Below are 18030 nucleotides of genomic sequence, written 5' to 3' on the forward strand. Positions count from 1 at the left end.
TGACGTAGGGAGTGATGGTCCTACGTGTCCGTGCACGGGTCCGCCTGCAGTCCTTCCTCTTACCACTAGGGCCCAGAGCTTCAACGTTGGAGCGCCTCACTGGCCCCTTGTCAAGGACACTTCGACACCAACTCTGGGGGGAGCCCACAGGGATCCAACTGCGAGCCACTGCCGCCCAGTGGTCAGTGGTTCTCAAAGTTAACTTTTTCTTTTTTAATTCAAGGACCACCACAACTCTGAAGAGTGTACACACGGATGCATTGGTACTCTCAAATTCAAAAAGTATCAAAACTAGCGCATCGACAAGCTCCAACAATACGTTTGGAGCTTCTAGACCTTGACCTTTGACCGTCTTGTCTCCCTGACAACAGCGATGTGCTTTTCAAGTGATTGTGAACAGCACCTCTCTGTGTTCTTCTCCTCCGTCTGTCTGTCTGTCTGTCTGTCTGTCTGTCTGTCTGTCTGTCTGTCTGTCTGTCTGTCTGTCTGTCTGTCTGTCTGTCTGTCTGTCTGTCTGTCTGCAGCTCCAGTGGATCTGTGAGAAGGGTCTGAGTGTGGGACACTCGAGGAACAACATCCTCGGAAACCCCGCATCGGGTGAGTCTGTCGGTCCTTTATTGATTTGATTTTAGATTTGATTTAGCACAGTATGAAAACAATGCAAAAGAAAGCACACGATATAAAAGGGAAAGTGCTAGGAGGAGGCGTACACTACTATATAAATCAAAATAAAAATCTATAATATGATTGGAATAGAGTTTGATCATCTAAGGCTTAGACGATATTCCAATCATATTATAGATTTTTAAACAAACAAAGATTTCTCTAAACATGGCTTAGATTCTAAGCCATGTTTAGAGAAGAGATTATAATTAAAATACAAATCATTTAAGTGGTCTGGTCAATCACGGCATCCTTCAATTTGCTCTTATACAAGTTCGGAGAAGAAAGTTGTACACCGGTCGAGTATTTGTATTTAATAATGTACCTCTGTATTTAATGGAAAACTGACCACAACTAGTATGATAAGGGGGGGGGGGCGGGGGGGCTCAGATGTGTAGCCTGTCTAGTGTTGTATTTGTGTATTTGACGGTTTGTTTGAAAGTAATTACTAAAATGTTTGGGAAATGGAGTTGGGGGGGGGGGGGGGGGGGGGGGATGCATGCATGCACACTCGCAGCTCTCGCATCTGTTGTTTGCTACACAAGTATTGTTCATGTTCCTGTTATTTCTATGCTAAAGCTCAGTCTCTGAATGTCTGGTGTCTCTAGCTAATTTATTTAGAGGGAATTTGCTTTAAAATGTTTCAGTAGCATTTTTGTTACAGTGCAAAGTCACAGCAAGTTTGCCTCAAGACACTTTACACAGAGCGGCCATCTGCCTTGACCGTGTCAGAGAGAGAGAAAGAGAGAGAGAGACAACAATAGCAACAACACCTAGAATGATAACAATAATGGCACGCAGTATAATAAGTAAGCCTCACCGAGCCATGACGGCCGAGCTACACCAGGCTTTTAGCGCGTGTTTACGTGCACTCGCGAGCCTCGCATACGCGCACTTAAAAATAGGACTGGACCTATAAGTGCGTGTGTGCGTGCACGCGGGCTGAAAAGCCTGGTGTAGCTCGGCCCTCAAGCCCAGACGGCAAAATGGCAAAAATAATAGTCGATCTTGCAGATCTGCTATTTTTTGAAAATGTACGGACATTTTTCGACATGGAAACCGGTAATCCAAAAGAATAATTGTGATTATCTCAAATAGTTGCGATCAGGCGATGATGTAATATGTGTGACATGCCTATTCTTAGCGCTGTCGCATCTATTGACCTTATGCACACCGCGGCCATCTTGCCAGCAAGGTGCTAAGTAGGTGCAATTTCCAGCCCGTTCATCCAAACAGAAAAGTCCTATTTGATTGTTTTATGTCAATGTCAGACTCGCCAACATTGCAGCTGTGAGAAAAGCCTGAATTATCCTCTTTCTATCTGCAAAGTGTTTGTTTCATAACAATCCACATATGTGACCAAATTTGACATTGGATTTTTTTTGAATTTTTGTTTGTCGTATGAAAGCGGGGAATCATAGCTTCAAATTGACATATTGGTTGTTCAGTTTGACCCACCAGTTTTGGAGATATGGCTTATAGAGTAATGTCTTGCAGAAAAACAGCGAGTTGGTAAAACAGGCTTGAAAGGTTCACTTCTGTGGACTCTAACATTAAGCATTTATTTCATATTTACATGTCGATTTCAGGTCTGAAAGTTTTTCTCTGGTGAAAAGCTGGAATTTGCGCGATGGCAGTCTCTCAGTCAAATCTGGTCACATATGGTGTGAGCTACTTCATGTCAAGCAATTCCTTGCAGGTGATTTTTTCCCCCCTAAGTCAGGGGTTCTCAACGTTTTTGGCCGGGGACCCCCGGAAATGCTTTGGCAATGTCTCGGGACCCCCGCCCCGCCCCCTCCCGACCCCCAATATAAATTGACTGCTACAATAACCTTAAACCATTTTGGGCGGGAACCCCTTTTGGTGTTTTAATTTAGCTATTGAAAAATAGCAGATCTACAAGCTCATAGCGTGCCACCGAGTGGCGCGCTACGAGCTTGTAGGTCTGCTATTTTTTTTAAATCGTGAAAAAAAAATTAAAAAAAAAAATCTTTTTTTTTTTTTTTGAAAATAATTTGGGGACCCCCTAAAATAATTTGGCGACCCCCCGAGGGGTCGCGACCCACGGGTTGAGAACCCCTGCCCTAAGTGATGGAGTTTTTAATAAAGCAACGTCCTGCTGCCTCCTATGCAAATTCAAAATGGGTGGTATGTGCAGGGCTGTTGAGTGGTATCCAACGAGCACTCCCAAACTCTGACACTTGGAGAAAAAATAAATAACCTGCGCAGAATGACTTGACAGGAAATAGCTCATAACATTGTCTGCGGTGGATTTTTATGAAACACAAACTTTACAGATTGAAAGAGGATAATTCAGGCTTTCCGTACAGCTACAACGTTGGTGAGTTTGACGTTGTTTAATACAATCCGATAGGACTTTTCTGTTTGGATGAATGGGCTGTCTATGGGAAATTGCACCTAGTTAGCACCTTGCTGGCAGCTGTGTGAATAAGGTCAATGATACCTAATAATTCTCCAGTGGTCCTCAACCAGTGGTCCTTGAGGGGGTTCCAGGTGGTCCCCAGCTAAATGATGGAGAGTTCGTAACCAAATGGACCCTTATTAGATCTTGAGAGCGTAAAATGAGACAAATGTTACGCTCTCAAGAGTTAAATTATTGTTAAACATCTGCATTACTTAATTTACAAGAAGTCTCTATAATTAGAGAATGTAGAAGCATTGTTAGTGATCGTTTGCCTGTTCTCTCTCCTAATGGTACCAACATCAATACAGCATGGATGGAATTGTGGACAAAATCTTAACCAAAGACAAACAAAATGTTCTTTAGTTTTTGGTCTGAGAGGAATGTCATCAAATAGTGCTCTGTGGCTCACATGCAGAATAAATAATGGACCTTGATATGAAAAAAAGGTTATATTCTTATTCTGTGTTCTGGAGTGGCAGGCCTCTCTGCATTTGGACCTGATAAGGTTACAGCGGGAGGATACCTAATACACAACTCGAGCAGCAACAGCTGAGAATGGCCTATAAAAACCGTCCTGTGCGCTCTCTCTCGTGTGATTGGCCTTGTATCTAGGGCTGTCGCTAGGGAGGTTAATAGTTAATCGATTAATCGCCGCTAAGAGATGCGTCAATTAAACGTAACAATTAAAGGACCACTTCACCACTTTTCAACCTATCTTCATATACTAGGTCCTCACTAATAATCATGATAAAATGGCACCATTTTTTCACTGCGTCTCATAGGAGGGCTGTGGGCAGTTCAGAAACCCAGAAACTTTTTAAACCAGATTTTTTTTTTTTACAAAAATGTTTTGATTTGTATTATCGTGAGAACGATGGCTTCCATTTTTGCATTGCAACTTTTCATCACTAGAAAGCCTGCCGTTTCTATTAGCCTGGATTCCCCATCGATGATGTCACTGGTGGACGGGTTTCTGAACTGCCCCACAGCCCTCCTATGAGACACAGGCCGAGTAGGAAACGATGGTGGTGTTTTACCGTGATTATTAGTGAGGACCAATTATATGAAGAGATGTTGAAAAGTGGTGAAGTGGTCCTTTAATAATTAATCGTAATTAATAGAAACTTATGCAGTTCTATCATTGGGTGGTTTCTGTGAATGTAATGCTGTCTGCGCGCGTGTGGCCGAGGAACGCACATACAGTACCAAGAAAATGTAGATTTTTATGTTAGACATTGAGGTTAATTACGATTCTCTGTCTGATTTCCAGTCTCTGCGCACACATCCACTCTCACTCTATGTGCTGCTTTCAATGGCCTGTATCTCCAAATCGGCGCAATGAACGTCGTTTCTCAACGGCCGACAGCGGGCGCTGATATACTCGCGGTCGGGTTTTTTTGTGCACCGAGCGAGAGAACAACAACCGGTCAAGACACCGCACACAGCATTATGTCATCGTAACATCCGGTTACGGATATTTGGCTCTTCAAAATAAGGGTTTTAAAGGGGGAAAAACCTTGGCGATGCGCGATAAATAGATTAATTAATCCTGGCGGCAGTGGGTTAAATGTACAAAGAAATCAATGACACATTTAATAATAATTTCAAAAAAACATCTCTAGAAATGCACTCCGTCGAGCGTTGCGCTCATGGCGCAACGCTATTAACCAATGTCCACTACAATTGCTGTTCTAAATGTTTTTTACACCCTTTAAAATACAACTTTGAAACGTACATTAGTTACGTCACCAAGCATGGTGGCCCCCTATTGGCCCGGGTGGAGGACACCAACATACATACCCAGCCGATACATACCATACCAATTTTGAAACGTCCTTTAGTTAACGTCATCACGAACAGTGGTCCTTCATTGGCCGGCGGAATGTTTCCGACATACATACCCAGCCAATCGCGGTTCTTGACGTGACTAAAGTACGTATGCATGTTGGATTGTCGGTGTTGTACATACATACATACATACATACATACATACCCAGCCAATCACCAAATGTACCGTAGTTACGTCATCAAGATTGGTGGTCCCTTATTGGCCGGTGGACAACACCAACATACCTACATACATACCCATTGGCTGGTGGTGGACACCAACATACATACCCATTGGCCGGTGGACAACACCGACATGCATACCTAGCCGACCGCGGTACTTGTGCGCTCTGCTTGCGCACGTAAAAAATGTACGAAATAGCGGGAAGTAGTCGATGAAACCGCATTACTTCTGGTGTTCTTCATCCACCCATTCATCTTCAACCGCTTATCCATAGTCTGGTCGCGGGGGCCGACGGCTCCACCAGAGAGCTCCAGACTTCCCTCTCCAGAGCAACATTAGTGACTTCCTCCTGGGGGACTCCAGAGGCGTTCTTTGGGACATCTTAGATGTATAACAAATCCCTCCATCTGATCCTTGGTCCTCCATCTGAACCTTTATGGCCGAACCCACCTAAGCTGGCTCCTTTCCAAGCGATAAGAAGCAGCGACTCTACTCTAAGGGAGATGCCAGCCACCCGCCTGAGAGAACTAATTTCGGATGCTTGTATCTTGTACCTTATTCTTTCGGTCATGACCCACACCTGAAGTATAGGGACGTAAATGTCTTAACGCAGACTCCTTCTCTGTCTTCCTAGGGACGTAAATGTCTTAACGCAGACTCCTTCTCTGTCTTCCTAGGGACGTAAATGTCTTAACGCAGACTCCTTCTCTGTCTTCCTAGGGACGTAAATGTCTTTAACGCAGACTCCTTCTCTGTCTTCCTAGGGACATGAATGTCTTTAACACAGACTCCTTCTCTGTCTTCCTAGGGACATGAATGTCTTTAACACAGACTCCTTCTCTGTCTTCCTAGGTGTGTATCTCTCCAGAAACTCAGATCTGCTGCAAATCAATCCCTTCGAAGCGGGGTCCTACGGCGACATGATCATATTTAAGGTTATGAGGGTAAGGAACGCCGACGTTCACTCAGGATAGATAAATAAATAAATCACTAGTTCACAAACATGCATGTCAATGCCCAGTGGTGGAAGTAGTACTCAGATATTTTACTTAAGTAAAAAAAGTATCAATACTGCAATGTAGTAATGCTCGGTTACAAGTGAAAGGCCAGAATTTGTAGTTTACTTGAGTAAAAGTACAAAAGTATTGACATGAAAATTTACTAAAAGTACCAAAAGTAAAAATACTCATTATGCAGAATGTCCCATTTCGAGTCTTCAAAATCTTTTGAAAATGGCCGATCTACAAGCTCACAATGTGTTGCATCGTGAAGCTTGTAGGTCGGCTATTTTGAAATGGCTGAAACGTATATTAACTGTTTTGCAATAATCATCAAAATCTACATCTACAAAGTAACTAGTGACCCAAGTTTTCAAATAATTGCATTTGGATCCGAGATGTAGTGGAGTAGAAGTCAAAAAATATTTGAAATGGGAAAATACTCAAGTAAAGTACAAATACCTCACAATTGTGCTTATGTACAGTACTTAAGTAAAATGTACTTAGTTAGTTTCCACCACTGTTAATACCTGACATAACAGCTGATGTCAAAGCGCTGATTGGTTGTCGTCCCCCTCCCCTCCCCTCCCCCCCCAGGGCCGAGTAAAGTATATATTCGACAGCATGCCCAAGAATGCGGTGGAGCCCACGCAGAAGTTCGACTGTCACATGTCCAAAAACGCCAACAGGGTTTCGACTTTGCTGTCCTACAGAGCGTTCGAGCTCACACAGGTGAGACAATCGATGGCTTCCGTCTTGATTCTAGCTTGAAATTGGATCTACCGCAGTCGTTGTCAACCTTTTTTTCCACGTCAAGGCACCATTGTTTATTTGGTATTTGAGCCACACGGACCACCATTTGAGGAGACTTGGCCTCTCCAGACCCAATACTTTGAATATTTTGTGGTCATTTGCATTATGATTTTGTCCACAATTCCATTGCTGTATTGATGTTGGTACCATTAGGAGAGATAACGGGCGCAAACGATCAAACTTAACAATTATTCGGCCTGGGCCGTGGCTCAGCGGTCCAGGCACTTTTGGCTTGTAGTCCAGTCTGGCAGTGTGCCGCGGGTTCGACTCCCGATCTCGACAGCCTTTACTACATGTCACCCCCCCCATCTCTCTCCCCCATTTCCTGTCAGCCTACTACTGTCTGTCATCTATAAAAAATATTAAATAAAGGCGAAAGCCACAAAAACAAACGAGAAAAAAAGATATATATTTATAGATATCAATTCTTCTACATTCTCTAATTGTGTAGACTTTGAGAGCGTGAAATGAAACCAAATGGTCCATTTGATTTCATCACAAGAATCATAAAACACAAGGATCACTTACAGCACCATTAATAATCCATTCATATCTAGGGATGGAGCCCGAAAATCGGGTCCATTACAAACCCGGTTCGGCATTTATCGAGACCCGATTATCAATAAGCTTTTGGCTTGTCGAGTCTGTTATCGGGTATAAGGGGGCTGGGACGCGACGGGTGGTTGCGCGGTGCGTCATCGTTTTGCCGTGGAACTATGGTGGAACGGGTGAAAAAGTTTGGTAACATAAAAAAAAAAAGACGAGGGGAGCTAAATGCAATAATGTAGCCTACCCACAGTTGTTGCATGCACGAAAGGGAGCATTTCGACAATGCATAGACATCTGTCCATAATGTATTGTATTAAACCCAAATGCGATACCTTTGCATCCTGTCTGCACAGAGTCGAAACAACACGGGAGCCGTCAGCTGCTAGCCTGGCGCGGCCAGACTCATAGCGACGCTTCCTCCCCGCATATGATATATATTTGCGGGGGGGGGGGGGGGGGGGGGGGGGGGGGGGTGTGTGTGTGTGTGTCACCTTAGAACTGTTTATTGGCATACAAACTATCACAACTGGCCAATAAAAATAAGGTTCTGTTCAGAATGAATTGTCTCCCGTCTTTCCACAAAATAATAGCAAATGCTCGATAGTGGGCTCGATAAGGACCCGGCTCGATAAGCCTGCTGTTATCAATAAAACCTTAACGAGCTCCATCCCTATTCATATCTCTTGACAGTGTACACGGTGTTAAATGACACTCTAGAACAGTGTGACGTTTGAGCAGTGTTCTTTAATCATGTACGTTTTTTTTATCTTTGTTCTTTTCTTCCTGCAGCAATACTTTTTCGAGTTTGCGTTTGAGGAGATCAAGGCGCGGCCCCGCCACGTGTGTCCGTACGCCGTGCTCTCCTTCACGTACAAAGGCAAGGACGCTGCGTCGCTGGCTCCCTTGACTCCACACAGGTACGCTTGGTTTTAAGCCACTTAGACCTGACGTCGAAATTTATCAACCTACTAACTGCACATGCATAAAACCCATTTAGACCTGAGCTCGATTCTACAAATGTCTTTTAAATCATGACAGTTTTCTGAAAAACCCCTATGTTTCTTTGTCAGTCGTTCTCAAACATTTTCATGTCAAGGACCTCCAAAATGTAATGTAATTGACCGCCGACCCCCATCTGAAAATATGTTGTTCCAGGGACCCCCCCCAGAAGCAAAATGTTGTGTTGAAAACGTTCGCTCTGAAAGAATATATATTCAAATATTTGCGCCACATTTTCACGATTTTTCAAAAATAGCAGACCTACAAGCTCATAGTGCGCCACTCGGTGGCGCGCTATGAGCTTGTAGATCTGCTATTTTTCAATAGCTAAAGGCAAGGACGCTGCGTCGCTGGCTCCCTTGACTCCACACAGGTGCGCTTGGTTTTAAGCCCTTTAGGCCTGACGTCGAAATTAAAAAAAAATGTCTTCTAAATCCTGAAGATCTGAATCCTGAAATACCTGTTTATGTATCAGCGGTTCTCAATATTTCATGTCAAGGACCGCGACAATTATATGCAATAGGCCACCGACCCCCATCTGAAAATATGTTGTTGCAAGATTTGAGTTAAAAACGTTCGCTCTGAAAGAATCTATTCAAAGATTTGTGCCAGATTTTGACGATTTAAAAAAAAATTGTAGATCTGCTATTTTTCAATAGCTAATGCACAACATAATGCTTAAAACACCAAAAGGGGTTCCGCCCAGAATGGGTTAAAAACGTTCACTCTGAAAGAATATATATTATTATTATTATATTATTAATATATAATGGCAGATCCGCGCTACGAGCTTGTAGTATCTGCCATTTTTCAATAGCTAAAGTATAACATAATGCTTAAAACACCAAAAGGCGTTCCCGTCCAGAATGGGTTCATAATATGCAGGCAACCAGCATGTATTTCAGACGCAAAAGAAAAATGAAACCATACGCCAATTCTGTAGTTTGTTTTCCTCAAAGTTTACTACAGAAGGGCAAACACACGGCAGGCTTTCCTTAGTAGAGCTATTGAGAGAGAGTTTCAGCAGTCCCATAGACGTTTGTTGTAAACATAATGTTACTCATATAATAAGCAATCTTCAAACCAAAACCAACGTAACAGTTGATTTTGGATTTATTTTTCGAGATAGTTGCATGCACACCAATAACACATTTTGCAAACGACACAAATTGGCCAGTTCAAGTTTATTTTTTTATAGCACATTTAATAACTACAGCAGGTGACCCAAAGTGCTTCCCAAGAGACAATAGTATAGTCTCAACGTAATAATAAAAGCCTCTAACGCAATCACAAAACGAGTTTATTCCCTGTTAACAAAACGCAAACGATGTCTTTGTTGACTGGCTGAATATAACATTGTGTTTCCTTCCATCAACAGGTTCAACATCCCTCCTCAATCAACCAGAGGTACGTATCTATCAACCTGCTCTACATGTTTAATTTATTGAATCAACCAGACATGAAAATGTCAAGGACCCCAAAAATGAATGTAATTGACCGCCGACCCCCATCTGAAAATATGTTGTTCCAGTAACCCTCCCCCCCCCCCCCCCAGAAGCAAAGATTTGTGTTGAAAATGTTCGCTCTGAAAGAATATATATTCAAATATTTGCGCCACATTTTCATGATTTTTAAAAAATAGCAGACCTACAAGCTCGTAGCGCGGCACTCGGTGCCGCGCTACGAGCTTGTAGATCTGCTATTTTTCAATAGCTAAAGCATAACATAATGCTTAAAACACCAAAGAGGGTTCCCGCCCAAAAATTGGTTAATTTCTTGACAATACAAGGTAAAACTAGACAACATTGTAGGTGGTTAGGCCTCATGTAAATATCACGGGTCAGTGGTACTACAGTTAGCAATGTCCCGATCACGTTTTCTTTGCTCCCGATCCGATTCCGATCATTTGATTCCGAGTATCTGCCGATACCGATTTTTTTTTCCTGATCCGATATTTATATAGTACAATAATCAAAAGCACAAAAGACAATATCCAGTCTAATATCATGATACGGTTACTTATATTGATACTAGGGATGTCCCTGCCGATCCGTAATGATACATTTTAACAGCGATACGATACGTATCACGATACATGGCTGACGATACGATACATGGACGATATTGGTTCATTATGGCGATCCGTTTCGATACGATTCAATGATTTGAAATCGATACGGTAACTATTTAAAATACATTGACACTATTTTAGACTGAGTAATTAAACCCCTCTTTTTCTTGGTTCTTCTAAAACATTGCTAAATACCACGCACAAAAATGTAGTATTGATATACAATCGATTATTTGCATTGCAAAACGATACGATACGATACATAGTCTATGTTGCTGTTTTCATTTCGATATACCTCGATTCTTGAAGTTCAAAAATGGATTTTTCGATGCAGTTACTATATTGTAACACCCTCCTTGTTACGGCCCTCCTAACCACGGTGTGGATGTGCCAACGACTACAGGGCTCGGAGGATCATAGTTGTACTGTAGCTGCTTCAAGGACGCACTGAACCAAACCGTAACAAGACAAGGCTGTCTCACAAGCAGCTACCAAATATCACAATGCATCGTGATGGTAAAATATAAAGGTGTCCGTCTGTCTGGGTGTGTTCTCAGGGGTGTACCCTTTTTGTCATACATGTGACCTCTCATACATGTGACCTGTCATAAGTCAGGGGTTCTCAACGTTTTTGGCCGGGGACCACCGGAAATGCTTTGGCAATGTCTCGGGACCCCCGCCCCGCCCCCTCCCGACCCCCAATATAAATTGACTGCTACAATAACCTTAAACCATTTTGGGCGGGAACCCCTTTTGGTGTTTTAAGCATTGTTATAATTTAGCTATTTTTGAAAAATCGTGAAAATAAAATTAAAAAAAAAATCTTTTTTTTTTTGAAAATAATTTGGGGACCCCCTAAAATAATTTGGCGACCCCCCCCGAGGGGTCGCGACCCACGGGTTGAGAACCCCTGTCGTAAGTGACCTGTGACTCCGCTCTCCTCCAGGGAAGTGCAGCTACACGGTGTGGAGCGGTCCCCTGATGAACAAAGGCCAGGAGATGTTCCATGTGTGCGTCCGCTCCTCCACCCGTCCTTATCTGCCTTTCAAGCTGTAAGTAGACTTTACTCCACCCACCCCTATACCTGAGTATTTACACCGCCCTCCACTAGGGAATTCACTTCTAGTCATTTTTACTAGTTGCCTAGTTGCCTAGTTTACTAGTCGACTAGTCGACTAGTTGTTTACCTATTATGTAAAAAATAAAATAAATTAAAAAAATAAACTTTCTTTTTTTTTTTTTTTTATAAATATTTGTACATTGAAAAACTGTGTACATGGTGACTATAACTATAATCTACCTGATCTTGAGGCCTACAAAATCGGGAAAAAAATAAGAAAAATAAACTTTTTTTTCCCTTATCAACTAGTCAACTAGTACCAACAAGGTTGACTAGTTGATTTACTAGTCGACTAGTAAACTAGTCGACTAGTTGCTTAATGCCCTACCCTCCACCCGTCCTTATCTGCCTTTCAAACTGTAAGTAAACTTCACTCCACCCACCCCTATACCTACCTATGTTTTTTAGCTTATTCCAATGGCTCACAACCTCAAAGTCTAACATCTTCCCCAAGTCAGAGGGAACTCCCTTTGTCTTAGTGGTTAAGATGTTGGCTTTCCACACAGGAGGCCCGGTTATGAATCCTGGGTGTTACACTTACACACGGAGGCCTTGTTTTCATGCGATTTAATTTTAATTTAATTTTTTGTTTTGTGACAATAAAATGTTTTCAGAACAAGGTTTTTTTTACCACCAATAAAAGCATGAGGAACCTGTATGAATGAGGTATCGACTACATGAATCATTTGATGTGAAAACCTTTCAGGCCCGAGAGGCTGGACCTAAGTCGGGGCATGCAGCTGGACCAGGCCAAGAGGAAGATTCCTGCCGTGCTGTTCAGCTGGGACACGTACAGCATCACACGGGAAGGTACGGTAACCTCGTTCACATCTAAAACACAACGTTCAGCTTCACACGGGAAGGTACGGTAACCTCGTTCACATCTAAAACACAACGTTCAGCATCACACAGGAAGGTACGGTAACCTCGTTCACATCTAAAACACAACGTTCAGCTTCACACGGGAAGGTACGGTAACCTCGTTCACATCTAAAACACAACGTTCAGCTTCACACAGGAAGGTACGGTAACCTCGTTCACATCTAAAACATAACGTTCAGCTTCACACAGGAAGGTACGGTAACCTCGTTCACATCTAAAACACAACGTTCAGCTTCACACAGGAAGGTACGGTAACCTCGTTCACATCTAAAACATAACGTTCAGCTTCACACGGGAAGGTACAAGCTCGTAGCGCGCCACCGAGTGGCGCGCTACGAGCTTGTAGGTCTGCTATTTTTGAAAAATCGAAGAACGACTGACACAGAAACATAGCTTTTTCAGAAAACCGTCAGGATGTAGAAGACATTTTTAGAATCTGATCTCAGGTAAAAAATGGGTTTAGTCTGGCATATTGGCTAAGTTTACCCAACTCGCATCCTGGTTATTATAGCAAGTGATTTCCAAATAGCCAAGTCATCAGGCCCAAAACGAAAGTTCCATGGCGGTCTCCAAGTTCTTCCCCGCAAAACACACAAGTCATATCCCACAGCTCCCAGAACAATTGAGATCTGCCAGAGAAGTTGAAGTGACCTGGCTACACAGGCTTGGATGATTTCATATTACACATGGACAGTAAATAAAGGAACATGACAAACCACCAGACCCACCAGTCTCTCCCCTGAGAGGACCGTTCGGTGGAGCAATCGGATCATTTGTGGTGTACTAGATTCTAGTACACCACAATTGTGACCGGGTCTGGCAAATAGGGCCTCATCTCGACCAGAGTGATTTTTCAGTTTTTTACAGATTAAAATTGGAAAATATTTGAAGGAGATATGACCATTTTAAAATGATTGTGCCGTTTTACCCAAAGCTGAGAAAATCCCCTTCACAACATTTCAACACCTAGAGCTGGCTAGCCTACTTTGACTTATAAATGTATACATTTAATTTGACCAAATCAATAATCTGTTGGAATGAAAACTTTCTTCAACATTCAAGCTGTGTTAATATGAAAGAAAAACGAAAATCACAAAAAGAATAATCAAGTTTATTTTAGATTTTCTGCCTTTTCATTATAGGCGAGATGAGGACCATTTTGCTAGACCTGGTCATCATTTGTGGTGTACTAGAATCTAGTACACCACAAATTTTGTGGTGTACTAGATTCTAGTACACCACAAATGATCCGATTGCTCCACCGAACGGTAACTAGAACACTGTACTGGTTCAGAGTGAGACGACGTGTCCCACAAAGCAATAACAACCAGAGATTAAAATAGGGTGCATTTTGCATCCCCAAAACGCAGTTTCTAGTTAACACTCCCAACGCGGATCGCGTATCAATACGTTATCAATTAATCAAACGTCGGGTGCGGATCACGTATCAATACGTTTCAATCACTTTTTTATAGAATACTTTCATTCATCTTTTTACCCACCCGGACAATGAAGAACCATCGCCCTATCATTGCTGCTTACTCCCGCTCACGTGATCAGAAAAAAAAACAAAAAACAAAAACCCCCCTCCCCTCCTGAAAACAGGAGGGCTGGCCGCTTTACGTGTAGAAGCCAGTTGAACGCTGAACGGAACGCTGCCTATTGCCTAAACACATATGCACCAGATCGGCATTGCAATGCATAACATCTGCAACACACATGGACAGATGCATGTTTCCTTCTTCATACTGTAGCGACCAAACGATCCCCGAGCCTACAATACTACGAACTGTATCGAGGGGCTGCCACGACAAGACAGTGTTCCGTTGGTGGATCACGTATCGCCATGCAGAGCCGTCATAATCGGAGATCGCTCAGACGTGTGATTGTAACGCTTTTTTATTCATTATAATTGTAGTGATAAGACCGCAATGAACGCGTCGGGGACGTAATCGACCCGGGTGTAATGTATAACGAACTTTTCCGCGACCTAAACCGTGGTGTTGTCATCTGTGGAAGTCATTTTTTCCTTCTCGTCGACATCACAGCCGGGTGACGCTTTTTTTCCCCCTCCATCGCCCCCAAGCTGCATGCCCATAGCCTGGCTTGGCCAGCCTCATAGCGGGGATTCACTGAAGATTCTTCCCCGGAGGAAACATCAGTGAACCCTCGCTATGAGTCTGGCCGTGCCAGGCTAGCATGCCCAGGCATGTTCCCCTACACTAGCTTGAAAAACAAAATCAGCTGATGACAACGCGTTATACTATAGTTCTGAACCGAACGGTGGAATGGGACTTTTTATAGCCGTACGGATCAAGACTTTTGCTGCCCAATGTGCCCATGACCCCCCCCCCCAATGTTACTGCGATCAAAACAATGAAAGCAGTGAGATAGATTAGGCGAGGCGGCAATCATCATCAAAAAGAAAGCATAGTTATGAAGGTTTATAGTCAGACATTGACAGGCAGATATAACAATAAACACAATAAATATGCTATACATCCTATACATCGAATGAAAGCCCTGAATGTGTACTTTTACGAGGAAAATAGTAAACATTGATCCCATGTACAGTTTGTCATAAATTGGATACTGGGTGGATGCACATTGCGCCCACCAGATATAACTGCAGAGAAGACATGGACCCGAACTCAATATTCACAAAATAAGGCCTATAGCGACATATAAATACTATATACCGTATGAAACAGAAGACTCTCTGCTTTCATAAGGAAAAAAATTGTACTGTAATAATAAAAAAATCACACCCCTGTGAAGTGAGCAGTGCAACTCTACTTCTCTACTTATTCACTACAGCTCGCTATATACGGACTGAGGCAGAAAGTCATGTAAACCTTTTATTTACAGTTTGGTCTGTAAACTTCTACTGTAATAATAAAAATCACACCCCTGTGAAGTGAGCGTTGCAACTGTTCTGTACTTATTCACTACAGCTCGCTATATACGGACTGAGACAGAAAGTCATGTAAACCTTTTATTTACAGTTTGGTCTGTAAACTTCTACTGTAATAATAAAAATCACACCCCTGTGAAGTGAGCGGTGCAACTGTTCTCTACAGTTGCACCGCGCAACTATAAAGAACAGTTGCACCGCTCACTTCACAGGGGTGTGATTTTTATTATTACAGTAGAAGTTTACAGACCAAACTGTAAATAAAAGGTTTACATGACTTTCTGTCTCAGTCCGTATATAGCGAGCTGTAGTGAATAAGTACAGAACAGTTGCAACGCTCACTTCACAGGGGTGTGATTTTTATTATTACAGTAGAAGTTTACAGACCAAACTGTAAATAAAAGGTTTACATGACTTTCTGCCTCAGTCCGTATATAGCGAGCTGTAGTGAATAAGTAGAGAAGTAGAGTTGCACTGCTCACTTCACAGGGGTGTGATTTTTTTATTATTACAGTACAATTTTTTTCCTTATGAAAGCAGAGAGTCTTCTGTTTCATACGGTATATAGTATTTATATGTCGCTATAGGCCTTATTTTGTGAATATTGAGGAGTTCACGTCCATGTCTTCTCTGAAGTTATCTGGTGGGCACAAGCTGCATTCAATAACCAATTACTGTCTAACTGTAGATGGGATCAATGTTTACTGTTTTCCTCGTAAAAGTACACATTCAGGGCTTTCATTCGGTGTATAGGATGTATAGGATATTTATTGGGTTCAATTTTATATCTGCCTGTCAATGTCTCTGACTTTAAACCATCCATAACTCTGCTCGCTGTTCAAGATAACCACTTCCAGGCAAATGCAGGTGTTGCAAAAAGGTCAATATCTCAGCTTTCTTTTGATGTAGGCGTGTGATTCTCGCTATAAGAGAACATTTTACTGTGGGCCCCCGAACAAGGCCTTTGTGCAATGTTAAACGGCAGCAACATCCAAATAGGCCTGTTGAGATCTTGCAGCAATCAAAGTGTTAAGGGACGCAATAAAACAACGACCTCTGCATCCACGGGATGCACTACTGTACAGTACTGTTTTTTTATTCTACTTTATTTTGCTAGTTTTAGTTATAATAATAATTTCTTCTGTTTTCTACATGAATATAACCACATTATTACCATATAAAATGACATGGGAGTTAAATGCTGCAATTTGTAAAAATGGCAAAATATGACTCCTAACGTTGTTGAAGTGCATGGGACTCATAAAATGTCCCTGGGACTCATCTAAAACAGGGGTTCTCAACCCGTGGGTCGCGACCCCTCGGGGGGTCGCCAAATTATTTTAGGGGGTCCCCAAATTTTCACGATTTTTCAAAAATAGCAGACCTACAAGCTCGTAGTGGCGCGCTATGAGCTTGTAGATCTGCTATTTTTAAATAGCTAAATTATAACAATGCTTAAAACACCAAAAGGGGTTCCCGCCCAAAATGGTTTAAGGTTATTGTAGCAGTCAATTTATATTGGGGGTCGGGAGGGGGCGGGGCGGGGGTCCCGAGACGTTGCCAAAGCATTTTCGGGGGTCCCCGGCCAAAAACGTTGAGAACCCCTGATCTAAAAGACCATCCCTGCATCCCGGGACTCATTACATTGAAAACCTATTTACATCACTGTAACACACAGTACAGGGTCAACGTGAATACCCTGGGGCGTCTGTGGCTCAAGAGGTAGAGCAGGTCGTCCAATGATCCATGGGTCGGCGGTTCGAATCCCGGCTCCTCCTGGCTACATGTCGAAGTGTCCTTGGGCAAGACACTGAACCCCAAATTGCTCCCGATGTGCTGGTTGGTACCTTGCATGGCTTCTGCCGCAATCGGTGTATGAATGTGTGTGTGAATGGGTGAAACAAGCTGACCTGTTTTTTAAAAATCACTCCTGTGTGAAGTGAGCGGCACTCTTATCATCATACATCGTCCAGTCATTGTCATTGTTGTGACAATGAATGTGTAGGATTGTGTATGACAAAAACAGCCGATATATGACATCAATAATCCATTCATTGACGTTGCGTCGGGCCCCGCACACTGTCACCTTTTTCACCCCGGGCCTGTTTGCATGCCTGACCTTTACACGAGAAGGTCAGTGTCGTTCACAACTAACACTTAAATGTTTACCTGGGACACGAGAAGGCCAGTGGAACGAGCTTGTTTCACTGTCTTGAAGGAACTTGCATTAGCCCATTTTGACCTGAGATCAGATTCTAAAAATGTCTTCTACATGTCTTCTACAAGCTACATCTCTTCTACAAGTTCCTTCAAGTCTTGAAGGAACTTGCATTAGCCCATTTTGACCTGAGATCAGATTCTAAAAATGTCTTCTACATGTCTTCTACAAGCTACATCTCTTCTACAAGTTCCTTCAAGTCTTGAAGGAACTTACATTAGCCCATTTTGACCTGAGATCAGATTCTAAAAATGTCTTCTACATGTCTTCTACAAGCTACATCTCTTCTACAAGTTCCTTCAAGTCTTGAAGGAACTTGCATTAGCCCATTTTGACCTGAGATCAGATTCTAAAAATGTCTTCTACA

General features: G+C 42.6%; 1 protein-coding gene across 6 annotated transcripts in view; it reads left to right on the forward strand.

The window, feature by feature from the left end:
• tasorb (transcription activation suppressor b) overlaps nucleotides 1-18030 on the forward strand; it is a 94906-nt gene that overhangs the window by 17171 nt on the left and 59705 nt on the right. For all 6 annotated transcript variants that reach the window (XM_079519300.1, XM_079519301.1, XM_079519302.1 and 3 more), the window contains exons 4-10: nucleotides 525-597; nucleotides 5952-6043; nucleotides 6695-6829; nucleotides 8249-8376; nucleotides 9837-9865; nucleotides 11476-11581; nucleotides 12356-12459. In XM_079519300.1, the coding sequence (XP_079375426.1) occupies nucleotides 525-597; nucleotides 5952-6043; nucleotides 6695-6829; nucleotides 8249-8376; nucleotides 9837-9865; nucleotides 11476-11581; nucleotides 12356-12459 (667 nt within the window). The remainder of the gene's footprint in view (nucleotides 1-524; nucleotides 598-5951; nucleotides 6044-6694; nucleotides 6830-8248; nucleotides 8377-9836; nucleotides 9866-11475; nucleotides 11582-12355; nucleotides 12460-18030) is intronic.

The sequence above is a fragment of the Electrona antarctica genome, assembly GCF_951216825.1.
Source record: "Electrona antarctica genome assembly, chromosome: 2".
In the NCBI taxonomy this organism is placed as follows: domain Eukaryota; kingdom Metazoa; phylum Chordata; class Actinopteri; order Myctophiformes; family Myctophidae; genus Electrona; species Electrona antarctica.